The sequence below is a fragment of the Colobus angolensis genome, unplaced genomic scaffold, assembly GCF_000951035.1.
Source record: "Colobus angolensis palliatus isolate OR3802 unplaced genomic scaffold, Cang.pa_1.0 Scaffold121, whole genome shotgun sequence".
NCBI lineage: Eukaryota > Metazoa > Chordata > Mammalia > Primates > Cercopithecidae > Colobus > Colobus angolensis.
This window is the reverse complement of record NW_012113253.1, coordinates 7,358,565-7,377,147: the sequence shown is the minus strand read 5'-3', so window position 1 is coordinate 7,377,147 and position 18,583 is coordinate 7,358,565. Positions and strand designations below refer to the sequence as shown.

Below are 18,583 nucleotides of genomic sequence, written 5' to 3'. Positions count from 1 at the left end.
AAAAAAAAAAAAAAAAAAAAAAAAAAAAAAAAAAAACATTGGAGGTTGGATTGAGATTGAGACTTATCAGCATGGACTTTTATAACTCTTAAATTTCCTAACTCTGAAAGGGCTTAGAAGCAATGTCAAATCAGTTGCAATGAGCACACCTAAAGCCTTATCTTGGTTTTTACTCCTTAGAGGAATGTCTGGTCCCAGGGCGGGGTAAGGGAAGTACAAAATAAATCTCGAACATCTTGTTAAGCCAAGAAGTGAGAAAGTGTTCAAAACATGATGGGAGATTGTTAAATGCACACAGGACCCAATTTGAACGGGCTACCACTGGCCAAGTGTGAGAAAATGTGAGCATCAAACTAAGAATATAATGGATTATAACTCTGGTTATAAAACAAGAATTCTTTAGGTCATACTGATAATCAATCAATCAATAAATATGGGAGGTGCCCTTCCTTATACCAACTGATAACATGTGAAGGGTGTTATGAAATTGGAAAATCACCATTCTCAACCAATCTTATGAAATTGGAAAATCACCGTTCTCAACCATCCTCGTAAAGGTTGGTCCAAGCAAGAATAATTAATGAATGCTAAATCTAGGGGGAAAGTTTGGTGAGGAACAGAATATTTAAATAGTTTCAAAGTGTCTCTCCACTTTGTAACTGCTAATTCGTTACAAAAGGTAAAAGAGTAACTCTACAGTAGAGAAAACAGACATCATCTTAAAATGATCACCAGTGAGGAATAGAGGAACAAAATGTGCCTCAGGATGTGATACACTGGAAAAAAATACATTATTTGGGTTGGGAATAAGTTAGCTGAAATCTAATCTTAAGGAAATGCATAACAAACTCAAATTGAGAACATTTATAAAATAAGGATTGATTTAACGAAAGCTACTAAAAGGCTGAGGAACAGTTGCAGACTAAAGAAAACAAAACAAACAAAAAACAACAAAATGCAAAACATCATCCTGGACTGGAGGGAAAAAAATTTCATGAACATTATCAGAGCAATTGAAAAAGTTGAGGTAAGAAGACTTATGATTTTTTCAATGTTAAATTCCTGAATGTAATAATTGGTGTATAGCTATATAAGAGAACACCTTTGTTCTCAGGAAATACACAAATAAGAAGAGGGGGCCAGGCGCAGTGGCTCATGCCTGTTATCCCAACACTTTGGGAGGCCAAGGTGGGAGAACTGCTTGAACCCAGTTCAAGACCAGCCTGGACAACATAGCAAGACCCCCATCTATAAATTATATATATAAAGAATTTTTTAAAGTACTAAGAGGTAAAGGGAAATGATATATGCAACCTATTCTAAAATGGTTCAGAAAAATATATATATATATATATGCAGGAAATGAAAAAAAGAATATGTGGCAAAATGTTAAACACTGGTAAATCTGGGTAAAGGATATATGAAAATTCTGAATATTATTCTTGCAATTTTAAGCTTGAATTATTTCATTGAAAAGTAAAGAAGTATGCCATGTCTCAAGTAATCATTTTCTAATTTTAGAAATTCATAACCTGAAGAAAAATGGTATCTCATGTTTGAACCATTCATTCAAGTATTTACTGAATTCATTCAACAAGTATTTACCGAATGTGCCAAGCAGTAAAGCGAGAGAGAATACCCCAGTCATGCCCCTACTCTTAAGTGCTCGTACAGAGATAGGCCTGGCTCTACGTGCTTTTTCCATTTTGCTGGAGTCAGCCCATCTAGGATTCAAACATCAGGGGTGGGTATCAATGCAAATTCCTGAATCATCGTCATTGTTTTTATCATTGTAGTTGTCATTAGCGTTGTAGTCTTTTTCTTCTTTAAATAGCAAAACCCCTTCCTAACGCCTGAGAAAAGGTGAATTAAGAGAAAGGAAATTATACGTAGCTTTGTTTTGAAGTCACAAAGTAGTAGTAATAGCATACATTTCAAGACATTTCATTTTATGAAGACAGTCATTGTTCTCATTTTAAGACTTGCTCTGATTTTGCAGAGCTTTTGAAGACATTTTCCCCTTGTTTGGGAATCAATATGAAAACATTGATTGTCCTGCAATTATCAATGTTACATTGTCTCTGGAGTTTTTGGCCTTTTTTCAACGCAATAAATCAAGTTGTAGATTGCTGGTGGCCTTAGCAGAGCAATTATCACTGCAGCACACAATATCCAGCTTGCTGCCTTATTGTGATTCAGAGACCTAGTCACAAGCTTGTTTTTTGTCTAACAGCCAAGAACTAAAACCCCAAGTTTCCATCATCAATAGAAGGAATAAATTGTGGTATATTCATACATGGAGTACTATGCGGCAACACAGGAGCTAACTACTGCTACATATAATACGGAGAAATCTCAGACATGATGTTGGACAAAAGCAGACAAGCACAAGTCAGTATGTGTGTATTTATTTACATGAAATTCAAAACAGCTACCACAAATATAGGACATAGGAAGAATGTCTACCTTTGGGGAAGGGGGCAAATATTAACTGAGTAGGGGCCCAAGGGAACCCTCTGAGGTACTGGTAAATGTTCTACATTTTTATATGAGTGATTACAGGATATAAACATTGGTCAGGGCCAGGCACGGTGGCTCACGCCTGTAATCCTAGCACTTTGGAAGGCCAAGGCGGGTGGATCACCTGAGGTTTGAGACCACCTGAGGAGTTTGAGACCAGCCTGACCAACATGGCAAAACCCGGTCTCCACTAAAAATACAAAAAATTAGCTGGGCGTGGTGGCGGGCGCCTGTAATCCCAGCTACTCGGAGGCTGAGGCAGGAGAATTGCTTGAACCCGGGAGGCAGAGGTTGCAGTGAGCCGAGATTGCGCCACTGCACTCCAGACTGGGTGACAGAGCAAGACTCTGTCTCAAAAAATAAAATACAATAGGCCAGGGGTGGTGGCTCATGCCTGTAATCTCAGCACCTTGGGAGGCCGAGGCAGGCGATCACCTGAGGTCAGGAGTTCGAGACCAGCCTGCCCAACATGACAAACCCCTTCTCTACTAAAAATACAAAAAATTAGCTGAGCGTGGTGGTGGGCGCCTGTAATCCCAGCTACTCAGGAGGCTGAGGCAGGAGAATCGCTTGAACCCAAGAGGTGGAGGTTGCAGTGAGCCGAGGTCCCATCCCTGCACTCCAGCCTGGCGACAAGAGCGAAATTCCGTGTCAAAAAAAAAAGAAAAATGAAAAATAAAAATAAACATTGGTCAAAAATCATAAAGCCATATCAATTGTACATAAATGATAACTCCATTAAAATATCATGCATAAAATCTGGGTGTAGTAAAAACAAAGAATAATATTTTTTTAAAACCCAAAGCAAGGCAAGGGGTGATGTTCCCAAACTGCCATGTATCAAAGATGTGATTAGAAGGAAATTCTTCAAGGGGAGCTTATTTATGGTATGCTAGATGTCTTCTGGCTCCATTCACACACGATAAATAACACCACCTCTCCAAGTCCACTGGTTTGTTTCTTCAAGGAAAGAGCTGGAACAGGATCAATGTTTACACTCACATGGCACAAAACATCTATGTCATCTCCATGAGATCAGATGAAAGCTAAGTTTAAATGACAGTAGTTATTATTCATTAATATAATTGGTAAAGAAAATATCAAACATTCTTGTCTCCATAAATAGCAAGAGAAATAAAAGCAAAATTAAACAAGTTAATAGCACAGACCCTGATGTCAGAGAGCCAGGAGTTCTAGATTGGGCTTTGCTACTTAACTGGCAGTCTGTGTTACTTATCTGAAAGAAAACACTTCCAATTTGTTGGAAAGTTCTTCTTTAGCAGTAGTAATCGGTGTTTTATCCAACATATTTCTTAATAACTGTTGAGAAAAGGTTGAGACATCTTCCTAATTGGCACAGAAGTGCAATACAAGGTCAGAACATTAATTTCACATGTTCTATTAAAACCTCATGGTAATTAAAAGGTTTTCATTAAGTCTATTTATCAATTCTAAGAGAACCTAGAACAGGAATATGAACAAGCTCAGCAAAATGATCACAAGGCCACTAAAGGAATGTCTGATATTCCCCAGGCAGTCGAAGACGCTCAAAGGAAGTATCCTGATTTAGAATTTTATACCCAGCACGGGTAAAGATCTCCTTTTTCTTCTATTTGTTTTGTAACTTTCTTTTTTCTTCTCTTTCAAGACAACTCATCACTAGGATTCCTTTTCTTCTAAACAATGACTTTCTCATTCCTTTTGACTGCCTTAAAATATGACAACAAAAAAGCATCTTTGCACATTAGGAAGCCGAGGCAGGCGGATCACTTGAGGTCAGGAGTTCGAGATTTGCCTGAGCAACATGGTAAAACCCCATCTCTACTAAAAATACAAAAATTAGCTAGGTGTGGCGACATGCGCCTGTAGTACCAGCTACTTGGGAGGCTGGCGCAGGAGACATGCTTCAACCTGGGAGGTGGGGGCTGCAGTTAGCTGAGATCGCACCACTGCACTCCAGCCTGGGTGACAGTGAGATTCCGTAAAAAAATAAAAATTTAAATTAAAAAAAACAAAAGCATCTTTGTTTTGCTTTATATTTCATGCTTTAATAAACATAAAAATTTGCTATCTGTGTCTCCCCATCCCCTATCTCTCAGACTGAAGGTAGTCCAAGCACCTGAGATTTTATGGAGTTTTACTTTTTTATAGTTTATAGGCAGTTTATGCCAAGCCTAAAAGCGTGAACTCTAAAGTCTGTATGTCGGCTTGGATTTAAAGCCCAGCTCCACCCCAACTTACTCTGTGACCTTGGACAAGTAACAGTTCAGTTTGATGCTTCAGTTTCCTCATCTGCAAAATTGGAACATATTACTGAACCAATTTCATAAGGTGGTTTTAAGAATTAAATGAGATAGGGCAAGTAAAGAGTTTGCTTGATAAGTAAACACATACATATACTCAATATTAGCAGTTACAAATGTTAATTCCGAGTTGGCTCTGGTAAATTTTTTTAAAATTGGTTGATTAAAAAACAGGCTTATCAGCCGGGCACAGTGACTCACACCTGCAATCCTAGCACTTTGGGAGGCCGAGGCAGGATAACTGGACTGCCTGAGCTCAGGAGCTCAAGACTACTCTGGGCAACATGGTGAAACCCTGTCTCTACTAAAAATACAAAAATCAGCCAGGCACGGCGGCGGGTGCCTGTAGTCCCAGCCACTGGGGAGGCTGAGGCAGTAAAATCATTTGAACCTAGGAGATGGAGGTTGTAGTGAGCAGATATTGCACCACTGCACTCCAACCTGGGCAACAGAGCAAGACTCCATCTCCAAAAAACTCACTGCTCTATACTTCTAACAATCTTCTAAGAATCCCTGCCTTTCTTTTTCTTTAGTGCACATGAGCTTGGTTCCTCAGGCAATTATTTTACAATTTTCATTGTTGGCCATAATTGCAGTGCCATCAAATTACCAGCACATCACAATTGGATTTGTAAAGAATAGTCACCCATATTTATAAATGATTTGCTTATAAAAATATGTTAAAGCTGGGCGCAGCACTCATGCCTGTAATCCCAGCATTTTGGGAGGCTGCGGCAGGCGGATCACCTGAGGTTGGGAGCTCGAGACCAGCCTGACCAACATAGAGAAACTCCATCTCTACTAAAAATACAAAATTAGCTGCTGGGTGTGGTGGCACATGCCTGTAATCCCAGCTACTCAGGAGGCTGAGGCAGGAGAATCGCGTGAACCCGGGAGACGGTGGTTGCAGTGAACCAAGATTGTGCCATTGCACTCCAGCCTGGGCAACAAGAGTGCAACTCCATCTCAAAAAAAAAAAAAAAAAATTCTGTTAAAAATATTAAGTTAAAAATTTTAAAGACTTGTTTAGCACATAATCTGGCATTTAGTCCATTTTACATTACAACTTTTTATTCTTAATAGCAAAAATGTCTTCTACTGATTTAAATAGTTTGGGAAATACTGACATTTAGGGGCTGATAAAATACTTTTGAATGTCAGGCTGGCCATCTACCTGGCAATTCGAAATAAGCATAATAAAAAATATTTCATGTACCACACATTTTTTTCACTTGGGGTGGGGTATAGAAACAAAAACCCATCACCAATCATAAATCCGGCTGCTCATGTATGCCTTATCAGTGATTATGTATCTTGTGGGAACTTTCTGAAAAGGACAAATATTCTAACATATAGAGCTTTTTCTCTACAAAAAGAGCATCAGAGCTAATGAAAAACTCATGTTGTTTCTGTTACTGTAACAAAGTAAATAAATTGCATGTTTTTCTACTTTTTTAGATAATACAGTATTTTGCAAACTTGCCATGATTTTGAGGGTCAAATAAAAGAATACTATCTAAAATTTAAAAATTAGGTTATCCTGGCTGGGTGCAGTGGCTCATGCCTGTGATCACAGCACTGTGGGAGGCCAAGGCGGGTGGATCACCTGAAGTCAGGAGTTCGAGACCAGCCTGGCCAACATGGCGAAACCCCGTTATCTGCTAAAAATACAAAAATTAGCTGGGTGTGGTGGCACATGCCTGTAGTCCCAGCTACTCCGGATGCTGAGGCAAGAGAATTGCTTAAACCTGGGAGGTGGAGGCTGCAGTGAGCCTAGATTGCACTACTGCACTCCAGCCTTGATGACAGAACAAGACTCCCATCTCAAGAAAAAATAAATAACAAATAAAAATTAGGTTATCCTGCAATCTTGCCATTTATCTCCCTAGCATGTGAAACTAGGTGGTAGAGAAGATACAGTAACAGGACATGTATCAAAGTGATCTGAGTGTTATACAAAGTAACTAAAAAGCCTTAAATTTAATTTAGAAGACAGGCTGTATTTACTGAAGAGGGAGAGTCAATATGAGGCACAGAAAATGGAAAACAAATAATTCATTCCCAGGCATGGTGGCTGACACCTATAAGCCCAGCACTTTGGGAGGCCTAGGCAGGAGAATTGGGAGTTCAAGACTAAGCTGGGCAACAGAGCAAGACCCCATTTCTAAATAAGTAATAAATTAACCAGATGTGGTGGAGTGTACCTGTAGTCTCAGCTACTCAGGAGGCTAGCCGGGAGAATGGCTTGAGCCCAGGAGGTTGAGGCTGCAGTGAGCTGTGATCATGCCACTGAACTCCAGCCTGGGTGACAGAGCAAAGACCCTGTCTCTATAAAAAATAAATACAAAAATTAAAAAAATCATTGGTGTAGGGCCGGGTGTAGTGGCTCACACCTGTAATCCCAGTACTTCGGGAGGCCAGGAGTTTGAGACTGGCCTGGGCAACATAGCAAGACCTCCACCTCTACAAATAAAAAAATTAGCTGGACGAGGTGGTGAGTGCCTATAGTCTCAGCCACTTGGAGACCGAGGTGGGAGGGTCTCTTGAACCCAGGAATTGGAGGCTACAGTGAGCTACAATTGTGTCACTGCACTCCAGCCTGGGCAACAGAGACTCTGTCTCTATAATACAAAAAAGTAAAAAAAATTCGTTGGCGTAGCACTGGCATTGTGTGTCTGCCCTGACTGGTTTACTCAAAGATGTCCCTATGAATGGCTAGGTCTCCTAACAGAGAGCCAAGAAGCAGACTATCATAGCTGGATAGTGTTAGGCAGTATATTGAGCAGCTCCACCCACGGTGCTTCCAACTCAGACTTAGGATTTTACTTTGCTTCCATGACAACTTGTCTAATGCACTCATTAAACGTTAAGTATCCAGAGCCTCTTCAAAGTTATATACTTGATTTCGGCCAGGCGTGGTGGCTCACGCCTGTAGTTCCAATACTTTGAGAGACTGAGGCAGGCAGATCACTTGGGGTCAGGAGTTCAAGACCAGCCTGGCCAACATGGCGAAACTCTGTCTCTACTAAAAATACAAAAATTTTAGCCGGATGTAGTATTGTGCACCTGTAATTCCAGCTACTTGGGAGGCTGAGACATAAGAATTGCTTGAACTCGGGAGGCGGTGCTTGCAACGAACTGGGATCGCGCCACTGCACTCCAGCCTGGGTAACAGAGCAAGACTCTGTCTCAAAAACAAAAACCAAACAACAACAACAAAAAAAGTCGTATACTTGCTTTAAATGAATGATCTGGGATCACAATTTTAAACCAAAAATAAGCAATTTTCAAAGTACTCTCCATTAACGTCTCTCGCATAACCAAACCAAAGATAGCATACTATAAACAAGGCACATTACTTGAGCTTATTTCATCTATGCAAGTCTTAGCATACATATTGAAACAGAAAAAATTCCAGAAGTTTCCAATTAACCATTATACATCTAGTATCCACAGAAAAATGTCACCTATTAGTTTGTGTCAAAACTGTCAAATGATGCAGTCATACACATGCTTTAAAAGATACATGGTAGCCCAAAAAATGTCAGTTGTCTTATTCTGTTTTGCATCTCAAATCCTGCTATGGAACCAGGTAGTTTCAAACAAACCATTGTGGATTATAAACTATGTTATTTACCATATACAACTACAGTCAGTTCTTTTTACTCATAGCAGTTATATTCTATGAAATCACCATGGGCTCACGCCTGTAATCCCAACACTTTGGGAGGCTGAGGAGGGTTATCACCTGAGATCAGGAGTTTGATATCAGCCGGGCCAACATGGTGAAACTCTGTCTCTACTAAAAATGCAAAAATTAGCCAGGCATGGTGGTGCACGCCTGTAATCCCAGTTACTTGGGAGATGAGGCACAAGAATCATTTGAACCCGGGAGGCAGAGGCTGTAGTGAGCCGAGATCGTGCCACTGCACTCCAGCCCGGGCAACAAGAGCGAGAAACTGTCTCAAAAAAGGAAGAAATCACCATGAACACTGAATTACAAAATACAGGTTGAACATCCCTAATCCAAAAAGCTCCAAAACCCAAAACTTTTGAGTGCTGATATGACACAAGTGGAAAATTCCACACCTGACCTCATGTGATGGGTCAGTCAAAACTTTGTTTCATGCACAAATTTACTGAAAATACTGTATAAAATTACATTCAGGCTGTAACGTGTACGAAATAAATTGTGTTTAGACTTCAGCCCCATTCCCAAGATCTCATTCTGTGTATGTGAATATTCCAAAATCCCAAGCATTTCTGAAAAGGGGTAATCAACCTGTACCAAATTGTTGCCTCCCTAGGGGAAAGACAGGATTAGGTTCCTGTAAGCCTGTGACATGTCCAGCATTTAATACATGACCTTGTTTTATGTGTTTCTGTTAAGATACCTTATTTAACACACATTAATACTGAACTCATGTAACTCATGACACCCATGCCTGAAAAAAAGCCTCCCTAACACCCATTTTCTCCAAAAGACTCATCTCTTCCTGCTTGTGCTAAGGAACACCAGCTAACACTTCTGCACTATCCTTGGGGCCATTTTAAACAGCCAAATCCACCCACAAAAGGCACAAGAATGTCAAGAACATAGTACTCAAGAGACCACAAAAGGGATACTCGTCTGCAAGTGTGATGTCAGGTGACGCAAACTTTTTGTTGCTCTGTACACGTCCATGAAAGCAGCATGCACACTGATTTGGGGGTTACAAATTTTAGTGAGTAGGCAAATTTGCAAATATGTAATCTGCAAATGAGGATCAACTCTGTTTCCTTAATTCCTGCAAGAATCTAAATGTCTCCTCTCCAGAGCTGTTGGCTCTGGCCACTTGGTTTGCTACACCTGAAAAAGTAGACATTTCAAGAACAGATGAATGACTTATCTTCGAATTCACAACAAATACTGACTTCCAATCAGCTACCTAACATATAAAGCTATAATCCAACCTGGCACTAGATTCTGGAGCTAGTGTGTGAACTTTATAGATCTGACTTCAAGCGTCTGAAAATACCCAGCTCTTTTAAATCCTCAAAATTTGAACCATTTTGTATTACAATTTTGAAAAAATAAGGTGTTTCTCTGCCTTCTTAACACAGTGAAGAAAATCTTTCAGAAGAAATTGTAATGAACCACCAGCCCGAGAGGGTATGTCTGCGGTGAGGCAAAACACAAAATAATCAGGATCCCCACTGGATGCACTATTCTATGCTAAAGGGTAGGAGGGTGGAATTTGTATTATCTTGAGTTTCAAAAGAAGCCAAAGTGAAAAGCATTCTAGGTACAGAAGCATCACTAGGATTCATCAGCAGGGAGGGCTGCCACTGTCACAAGCCAGGGTTTTGTTTGGATTTATTTAATCCCAAAGGTTAATAGAATTGTTTATTTAGCATGGAATGAGATAACCACGTTTAACTTAGAAAGCTAACTCTGGCAGTAGTCCACAGAGAATGATGGGTTAGAAGTTAAAACTCAAAAGTGTAAACTGCCTGGGATATCAGTTTTATGCAGACACCCTATACCCCAGGCTACATCTTGTAAATCCATCCTCCTAAAAGAACCCCACATCTTCACCTTTAACAAGTACTTTGGGTATTACACTAAAATTAAGTCACAATCATGAACTACCAAATTAAAGACCTTACAAAAATAAGGTTTAAAACTAATCGTAACTTTTAACACTTTAATATTAAAATCATACCAAAACTTATCTACATCCTCTTCAAGAGTAGCTGTCATTGTTTTATATGATGCAAGAGTTTAAGCTAATAATCTCATAGCCTAGAAACCTCAATATAATCATAAACTGGCAGGCCAGGCATGGGGGCTCATGCAGGAGGACACCTTGAGCCCAGGAATTCAAGACCAGCCTGGACAAAATAGGAAGACCCCACCTCTACCCGCAAAAAAAACCCCATAAACTGGTTTATCTTCAAAAGTTGATGGCTGTCAGTCTCGTACATGAAATATTAAGATCATGTAACAAATACACATTGTTTCAATAATCCATATGGAAACCTTAACTCATAAAATGCACTACAGGAATTGTCTTGTGCCTTTTACATAAAACCAATAGACCCCTTGAACTTAACAGTACATCTTTCATGGAAGATTCTTATGTCAGCTCAGCACCATTAAGATATTACCTATTTATGCAAGGCAATTATAAAGACTTTGAAAAAAAGCAAAACCGTGCACTGTTTAAGGAATTTTTATTAAAGCAAGAATTTTATAATCCAAATTACGTTTCCTTGCTCAGTTATCAATTCTGTTACTTAAAACAGAACTGACATTTTGAGCTATTCCACAGTAAAGAATTACAAAATTAAAGAAAGGAATGCTTTAAATTTTTGTACTTTGCTGAAAATTCTTTTTCCCAGGGTCTATAAAACATTAATTTGTTTTTATATTTTACTATTTTTTTGTGGTTTTTTTTTTTTGTTTTTAAATCAATAAGTAATCTAGGACTAGCATTATGTTTGCTAGACCTGGCATTTGCTCGGTACATAAGGTTCAAAGTTTCCTTTCCTTTTTTTATTTGTTTTATATTTTGCAATGTTTTTTTTCCATAATATTTAAGTTTTTCGATGTTTAGATATTTTTCTTCGGTGAAGCACAAGTTTCTTTTCGTGGTCCCTGATCAATCTGTAAATGTTAAAAAAATAAATTAAGACCAAGACTATCACTTGTCAGTAGCAAATTAAAGCCCTTAGCTAAATCCAATGTAGCTGCCTGTTTTTATCTATAGTTTTATTGGAACACAGCCATATCTGTTCATTTGTATATATACTGTATATGGTTGTCGTGCCATGGTGACATTGGAACAAGATCATTTCAGAGATAACATGGTCCTCAAAGCCCAAAATATTTCCTATCTGGCCCTTTACAAAAAAGATTTGCCAATCCCTGGTCCTGATCTTGGCTGCACTACTCAATTTCTTGGGAGTAATGAAAGATAGCAGTAGAGACCCAAGGGCACCACCCAAAAAGGAAAGGTATTAACTATGAAAGCCAACCTGTGACAGGCCATTTAATATATATTACTATACAAAATCTGGCAGGGTGCAGTGGCTCACACCTTGTGATCTCAAGACTTTGGGAGGCCGAGATGGGCAGATCACTTGAGGTCAGACGTTTCAGACCAGCCTGGCCAACACAGCAAAACCCCGAGTCTAGTAAAAATACAAAACTTAGCTGGGCATGGTGGCATGGGCCTATAATCTCAGCTGCTTGGGAGGCTGAGGCAGGAGAATTGCTTGAACCTAGGAGGCAGAGGTTGCAGTGAGCCAAGATCGCGCCACTGCACTCCAGCCTGGGTGACAGAGCGAAACTCCATCTCAAAAAAAAAAAAAAACCTGAAAGTGCTGGTATTTTAAGAATCCAACAGCGGGTAAAATTCCTTTAATTCCTCTATAGTTAGTTCTACTTTTCCTTGAAAAATTAGCAATACATTTAAATGACTTATAAAATGATCTTTTGCTATGTACATTTCAAAAATATGCTCAACAAACTTTATAAAAGATGAAGAAAACAAGCTTAAAACAATAAACCAGAGGGAAAAGCTCACTTTAAACAGTTGGAACACCGGTGGCACTGTTAACTGCTTTCTGGGCAGCCTCTTTAGCTTGGTGGGCTTGTAGTACAGCTACAGCTTCATCAACCTAAGAAAGGTGCAAACAGATAAACTGGTTCAGGAAAGGAATGGAAATAAAGAGTTTCATATTGGTAACATACCAATTCCCAACAAAGATAAGTTTCTTCCCTCAGATGAAAGTATAAATTGTTACGTTAAACTATATACATTCAATTTTGAGTTCCATTACACCGTTATTCTAGAATTATGAATCACCCCCTTGCACTTCTCTTTCCTTGTCCTCCCCAAGCTCGAAAAATATTTCTGTCTCCACTAGAGAAAGCAGTTGAGAGTATGGCTGCTGGAGCTGATGGAATTTGAAGCCAGGTTCTGCCACTTAAGAGCTGTGTAAGCAATTGGCAAATTATTTAGCCTGTTTCAGTTTCCCTATGTATAAAATGGGGATAATAGAGCCACAGGTTATTATGCAGACTTCACAATTGTACATGGCTTATATATAACACGATGTAAGTGCTCTATACAATTAAGTCCCCATAAAAAGCCATGTAATAACTGTGTAAGAGGCAACATGGTAAATAAATTTAAATCACCTTAGAACGGAGTGACTCAGGAGACTCGAGCATATGAAGAAGTTCTGAATTATCAATCTCCAACAACATGCCAGTGATTTTACCGGCAAGAGTAGGGTGCATGGCTTGAATAAGAGGAAACAGCCGTTCACCTAGGAACAGAAACATTCAAAAACTCCCTTCAATAACAACAGTTTTTAACTGCAATGAATTACCACATTAAACTGGGGTTTAAGAACCACACTTCTGTCTTACGTATATAATAAACCATAATCCACAATTTCATTATGTCTTCATGGGAAGAACAGAGTAAGAAAATCAGCCACAAGGCAATTAACTCTTGACATTATCGGCTTGCCAATTAAGCAATGTTACCATTAGGTTGTCAAATCGGTGTTCAGGCAAAGTCACAAATTTTTTTCTCATTTGCTTCCAAATTCCTTATCTCAAAAATGTAGTGAGGGCCCACGGTCACTAATGCCCTACTACCCTATTTATTACTAACAATACATTTTCTTATTGGCTTTCCAGTGGTTTTAATTAGGCAGACCAACTGTGTATCATAATCATTCATGCCAATTCAGATCACTTCCACTGCCCTAGTTGTCAATTTTAAGTACAAATGGTGCCTAAGTGATTCCTATATTTTCTAGTCTTTTTAAACTGGCAAGGTGAAACGAAAGTACTCACCCAACATTTGCTTTTGCTCTTGAGGAGGGGCAGATGCCAACATGGAAGCAGTCAAAGGTTCCTGACCTTGTACATGAACAGCAGGCTAGACAGAAAATGAGAACTCTTAAGTTTAAAGCACAGAAAAAAAGGCAAATACAAATAGTCATCAATGGACATCTGCTGAAGTGGTAGACTTCTATTGAAACATGAGGTGGAGAAGTTGAGTGAGTGAATTAGAGACCAAAGTAGTTATTATATATCATATACCATAGATATATATATATATTTTTGAGATGGAGTCTCGCTTTTTCGCCCAGGCTAGAGTGCAATGGCGCAATCTTGGCTCACTGCAACCTGTCTCCCGGATTCAAGCAACTTTCCTGCCTCAGCTTCCCCAGTAGCTGGGATTACAGGCATGTGCCACACCACGCCTGGTTAATCTTTGTATTTTTAGAGCTGGGGTTTCACCCTGTTGGCCAGGCTGGTCTCAAACTCCTGACCTCAAGTGATCCACCCGCCTCAGCCTCCTAAAGTGCTGGGATTACATACAGCCACCACGCCCGGCCCATAGCTACTTATAATAGTTGTTTTAGACCAGGCATGGTGATTTAGGATGTGAATTTCTGGCTGCTTGTCCAATTCCTAAAGCATAAGACATTTTACATACTATCACATTAGCAGGATGTTCCAGATAGGCTAAGCTCTCAAAAATCTATCATGCAGCTGTCTTCACATTTTTTCTTTTGAGACAGTCTTGCTGTCACCCCGCAGGGATTACAGTTTGCTGCAGCCTCAAACTCCTGGGCTCAAGCAATCCTCCTGCCTCAGCCTTCCTAGTAGCTGGGACTACAGGCATGTGCCACCACACCCGGCTAGTTTTCTTTGTGGAGACAGGGTCCTGCTATGTTGCCCAGGCTGGTCCCAAACTCCTGGTCTCAAGCAATGTGCCTGCCTCAGCCTCCCAAAGTGCTGGGGTTACAGGTGTGAGCCACTATACCCAGCTGTCTTCACACCTTTGATTTCACCCAAGAAATGTGATTTTCATTAAGAAATCATTAAATCCATACCTGTTGCATTGTAACTTGTGGCTGTGCATTAAGATGTTGCTGAGGATTGCGAACTCCTGCAGCATATTTATACTGTGGAACGGTGCGGACAGCAGGAGTAGCTGCAGCAGCTGCAGCTGCAGGACGTGGACCCATTGTCTGTGTTGATGTGTTAGCTAAAAAATAAGAACGTTTTGTATTTTTATCTTGCTCTTTCAAATTGGTGATCAATTTTTAAAGGAAGGATTAAGACTCACCAACACGCTGTGTTGACATGACTCGTGGAACCTGTGAAGAAGCTGGTCTCATAGTACTAAATGGTGGTCTAGGAGCAGCTGGGCGGATAGCACCGGGCATATTTTGGAATGCTGCATTTTAAAGATTTGAATATACATTAACTGGGAAAATTTACTGACTGAAAAGTGTTCATGCTGTTTTCTTCGATCTGAGGTTTGCATAAAAGACTAAAAAGTGACAAAGCTTTTTAAAGCTGAGTCTTACACCTGCCATTTTCCCAGACTCAAGAGCATCAGTAAGTAAAAACATTAATTCATACAAGGACGAGTACTTATAAATACACCTGAAACAAAATCATGATAAAATTCTAAGTGCTCCCAGCCTGGCCAACAGGGCAAAATCCTATCTCTACAAAAAATTTTAAAAATTAGCTGGGTGTGGTGGTGTGTGCCTGTAGTCCCAGCTACTCAGGAGGCTGACGCAGGAGGATCACTTGAATTCGGGAGATGAAAGCTGCAGTAAACCAAGATCATGCCACTGCACTCCAGCCTGGAAGACAGAGTGAGACTCTGTCTAAAAAAATAAACTCTTAAGTACTCTTGGAATATAACATACTGTTCCACAGGACAAGACTTAAAACGCCACGACTCTGATTCTCATACATGATTAAATGGAACGAGACCTTTAAAACTGTGGCCTAACAAAATATTAAACTGGCTGGGTACCACAGCTCACGCCTGTACTCTGAACACTTTAGGAGGCTGAGGTGGGCGGATGACCTGAGATCAGGAGCTCGAGACAAGCCTGGCCAACATGGTGAAACCCTGTCTCTATCAATAATGCATTAAGTTAGCTGGGCGTGGTGGCGGGCACCTGTAATCCCAACTACTCCAGAGGCTGAGGCAGGGAGAATCGCTTGAACCTGGGAGGTGGAGGTTGCAGTGAGCCGAAATTGAGCCACTGCACTCCAGCCTGGGGCAACACAGCGAGACTCTGTCTCAAAAATAAATAAATTAAGTAAAGAAGAGCTGTACCTATTCCCAAAACTTTGATAAAAGGAAATCAAACCACTGTAGACATTACTATCTTAGTACTGCTTTTAAATGCTATAAAAATGAACATCCATAACCACAAATTATGTGAAATGCAATAGTTAACCTAACATTGACATAGAAGAGCTGTTTTACCCAATGTGTATTTTTAAACTCAATCCCCAACCTTAATTAAAAGAAAAAATACTCACGATGAGGTCTGGCACCCTGAGCAGTCCAGCGAGGACTTGGTCTTAGTTGAGCAATTTGGCTAGGAGGATAGTATGCAGCACGGTTCTGAGTCTGCAGGGAAAAAAAAGCACATGAGTTTATCAGTTGAGGAAAAAAGCAAATAATGCAATTATACATACTTTTTCAAAACATTTGCCAGGCCTTCACACTCAAGCATTTTTTCCAACTCAATCATAATTCACCTTTCTTAATGTTTCACATTTGGGGGGCGAGGGGCACAAAAAATACTAGAAATAACCAAATATGAAAACCTTCATGGTTCTGGTTGCCTCCTAAAACCTACCTGTGGGATAGCTGCCATGAAGTAACCTGAAGGAGGTGCTGGCTGGTAAGGGTTGATTACAGGGTTGGGCACAGCTCGTACACTTGCCATTCTCTGCATATACTGGTTAGTGAGGTGAGCCTGGCGCTCTTCTTTGCGCTGAGCTAAAGCTACATACAATGGCTTTGTGGCCACAATTCTACCGTTCATTTCTGTAACTGCTTTAGTGGCTTCTTCTGGGGAGGAGAAACATACAAAACCGAACCCTTTGCTGCGACCACCCTCCATCATAACCTATTAAAAGGAAAAAAAAAAGTTAACGCAATGGTAGAATGAGGCACATAAAAAGAGCATTACGATTTAGACAATGATAAATCACTGAATCAAATAACTAAACCCTGTTAATGCTTAATCATCTTGTATTCACCCACTGAGTTCACAATTTTTCCTTAATACCCAAGTTATTAAGGGTAAACTACACATACGCACTTCTAGCCAAGCCAGAGAACTGACAGAAGTGAAGGCCACACAGAAACTTTTAAAGATTTTAGATACTGAATTTGATTGTATTTTCAATATTAAAATTATCTAAATAAATACATCCCAGGTCTACTAAATGGGACTTTTGGGCACCACTGGAAGCATTTCCCAATTAAATTGTGACTACTCTAACAATTCAAGCTGACAAGATGCTTTACTATGCCTTTGAGAAAAAAAGAAGTTGAATCTTACAATACCCACATCTTAAAGTTTTCACATTCAACAGCAGAAGATCCATAAATATTACAGTACAAAGAACACTCAAGAGGAAGGTTCTTCTAAAATTGATTGCAAAGACCTTTTAAATGAGAAATGAAGACTTGCAAAGAACCACTCGCTAGGCCGGCAATATATATAAGCGTGCTATAAAACTAAACAGTATGCGAGTGGCACAGGAACAAATGGTAATAAAATAGAGTTCAGAAATATACCCAAGCAATTATGGGAATTCACTGTGTTAAAAGTTAACATTTTAAAGTACTGGGGAAAAAGGACTTTGGGCTACTCAATACATGATACACTGGGACAAATGAAAACATGTAGAACTCTTATTCACATTACATTGAAAAATCTTAAACACCAGGTAGATTCTGAGTCTGAATGTAAAATGTAGAAATAGAAAGCCTTTCTAAGATCACACACACACACACACAACTGAAGTCCATAAAGTGGAAAATCCGAAGAAAATATTTCCAATATAAAACAAATGTTCGGCCGGGCGTGGTGCCTCATGCCTGTAATCCTGTAGCACTTTGGGAGGCCGAGGCGGGTGGATCATCTGACGTCAGGAGTTCAAGACCAGCCTGGCCAACATGGAGAAACCTTGTCTTTACTAAAAATACAAAAATGAGCCAGGCGTGGTGGCAGGTGCATATAATCCCAGCTACTCGGGAAGCTGAGGCAGGAAAACTGCTTGAACCCAGGGGGTGGAGGTTGCAGTGAGCTGAGATCGTGCCACTTCACTCCAGCCTGGGTGAAAGAGCAAAACTCCATCTCAAAAAAAAAAAATAAAACAAATGTTCCCTCAATCAGTAAAAAGACAATCAGCCAGGCACGGTGGCTCCCGCCTGTAATCTCAACATTTTAGGAGATCACCTGAGGTCAGGAGTTGAAGACCAGCTTGCCCAACACGGTGAAATCTCATCTCTACTCAAAATGCCAAAAATTAGCTTGGCGTACGCACGCCTATAATCCCAGCTTCTTGGGAGGCCGAGGTAGGAGAATCACTTGAACCCAGGAGGCAGAGGCTGCAGTGAGCTGAGATTGCATCACTGCACTCCAGCTCAGGCGAGAGTGAAACTCATCTTTAAAAAAGGCAAAAAAATAAAAAATAAAAAATAAACCCTCCTAAGTTTAAGCATTTGTGTTGTGCCACATTAAAAGCACTCTTGGGGCCGGGCGCAGTGGCTCAAGCCTGTAATCCCAGCACTTTGGGAGGCCGAGACGGGCGGATCATGAGGTCAGGAGATGGAGACCATCCTGGCTAACACGGTGAAACCCCGTCTCTAATAAAAATACAAAAAACCAGCCGGGCGAGGTGGCAGGCGCCTGTA

The 18,583-nt window shown here is 40.1% G+C and overlaps 1 protein-coding gene across 1 annotated transcript in view; it reads right to left on the bottom strand.

The window, feature by feature from the left end:
• Window positions 1-11,022: 11,022 nt before the first annotated feature.
• PABPC1 (poly(A) binding protein, cytoplasmic 1) overlaps window positions 11,023-18,583 on the bottom strand; it is an 18,411-nt gene continuing 10,850 nt past the window's right edge. Inside the window, exons 9-16 of the mRNA XM_011931948.1 lie at window positions 16,512-16,784; window positions 16,189-16,279; window positions 14,966-15,076; window positions 14,730-14,884; window positions 13,681-13,765; window positions 13,012-13,142; window positions 12,395-12,488; window positions 11,023-11,472 (exon numbers count right to left, since the gene is read on the bottom strand). Coding sequence (XP_011787338.1) covers window positions 12,396-12,488; window positions 13,012-13,142; window positions 13,681-13,765; window positions 14,730-14,884; window positions 14,966-15,076; window positions 16,189-16,279; window positions 16,512-16,784 — 939 coding nt within the window. The 3' untranslated portion in view covers window positions 11,023-11,472; window position 12,395. The remainder of the gene's footprint in view (window positions 11,473-12,394; window positions 12,489-13,011; window positions 13,143-13,680; window positions 13,766-14,729; window positions 14,885-14,965; window positions 15,077-16,188; window positions 16,280-16,511; window positions 16,785-18,583) is intronic.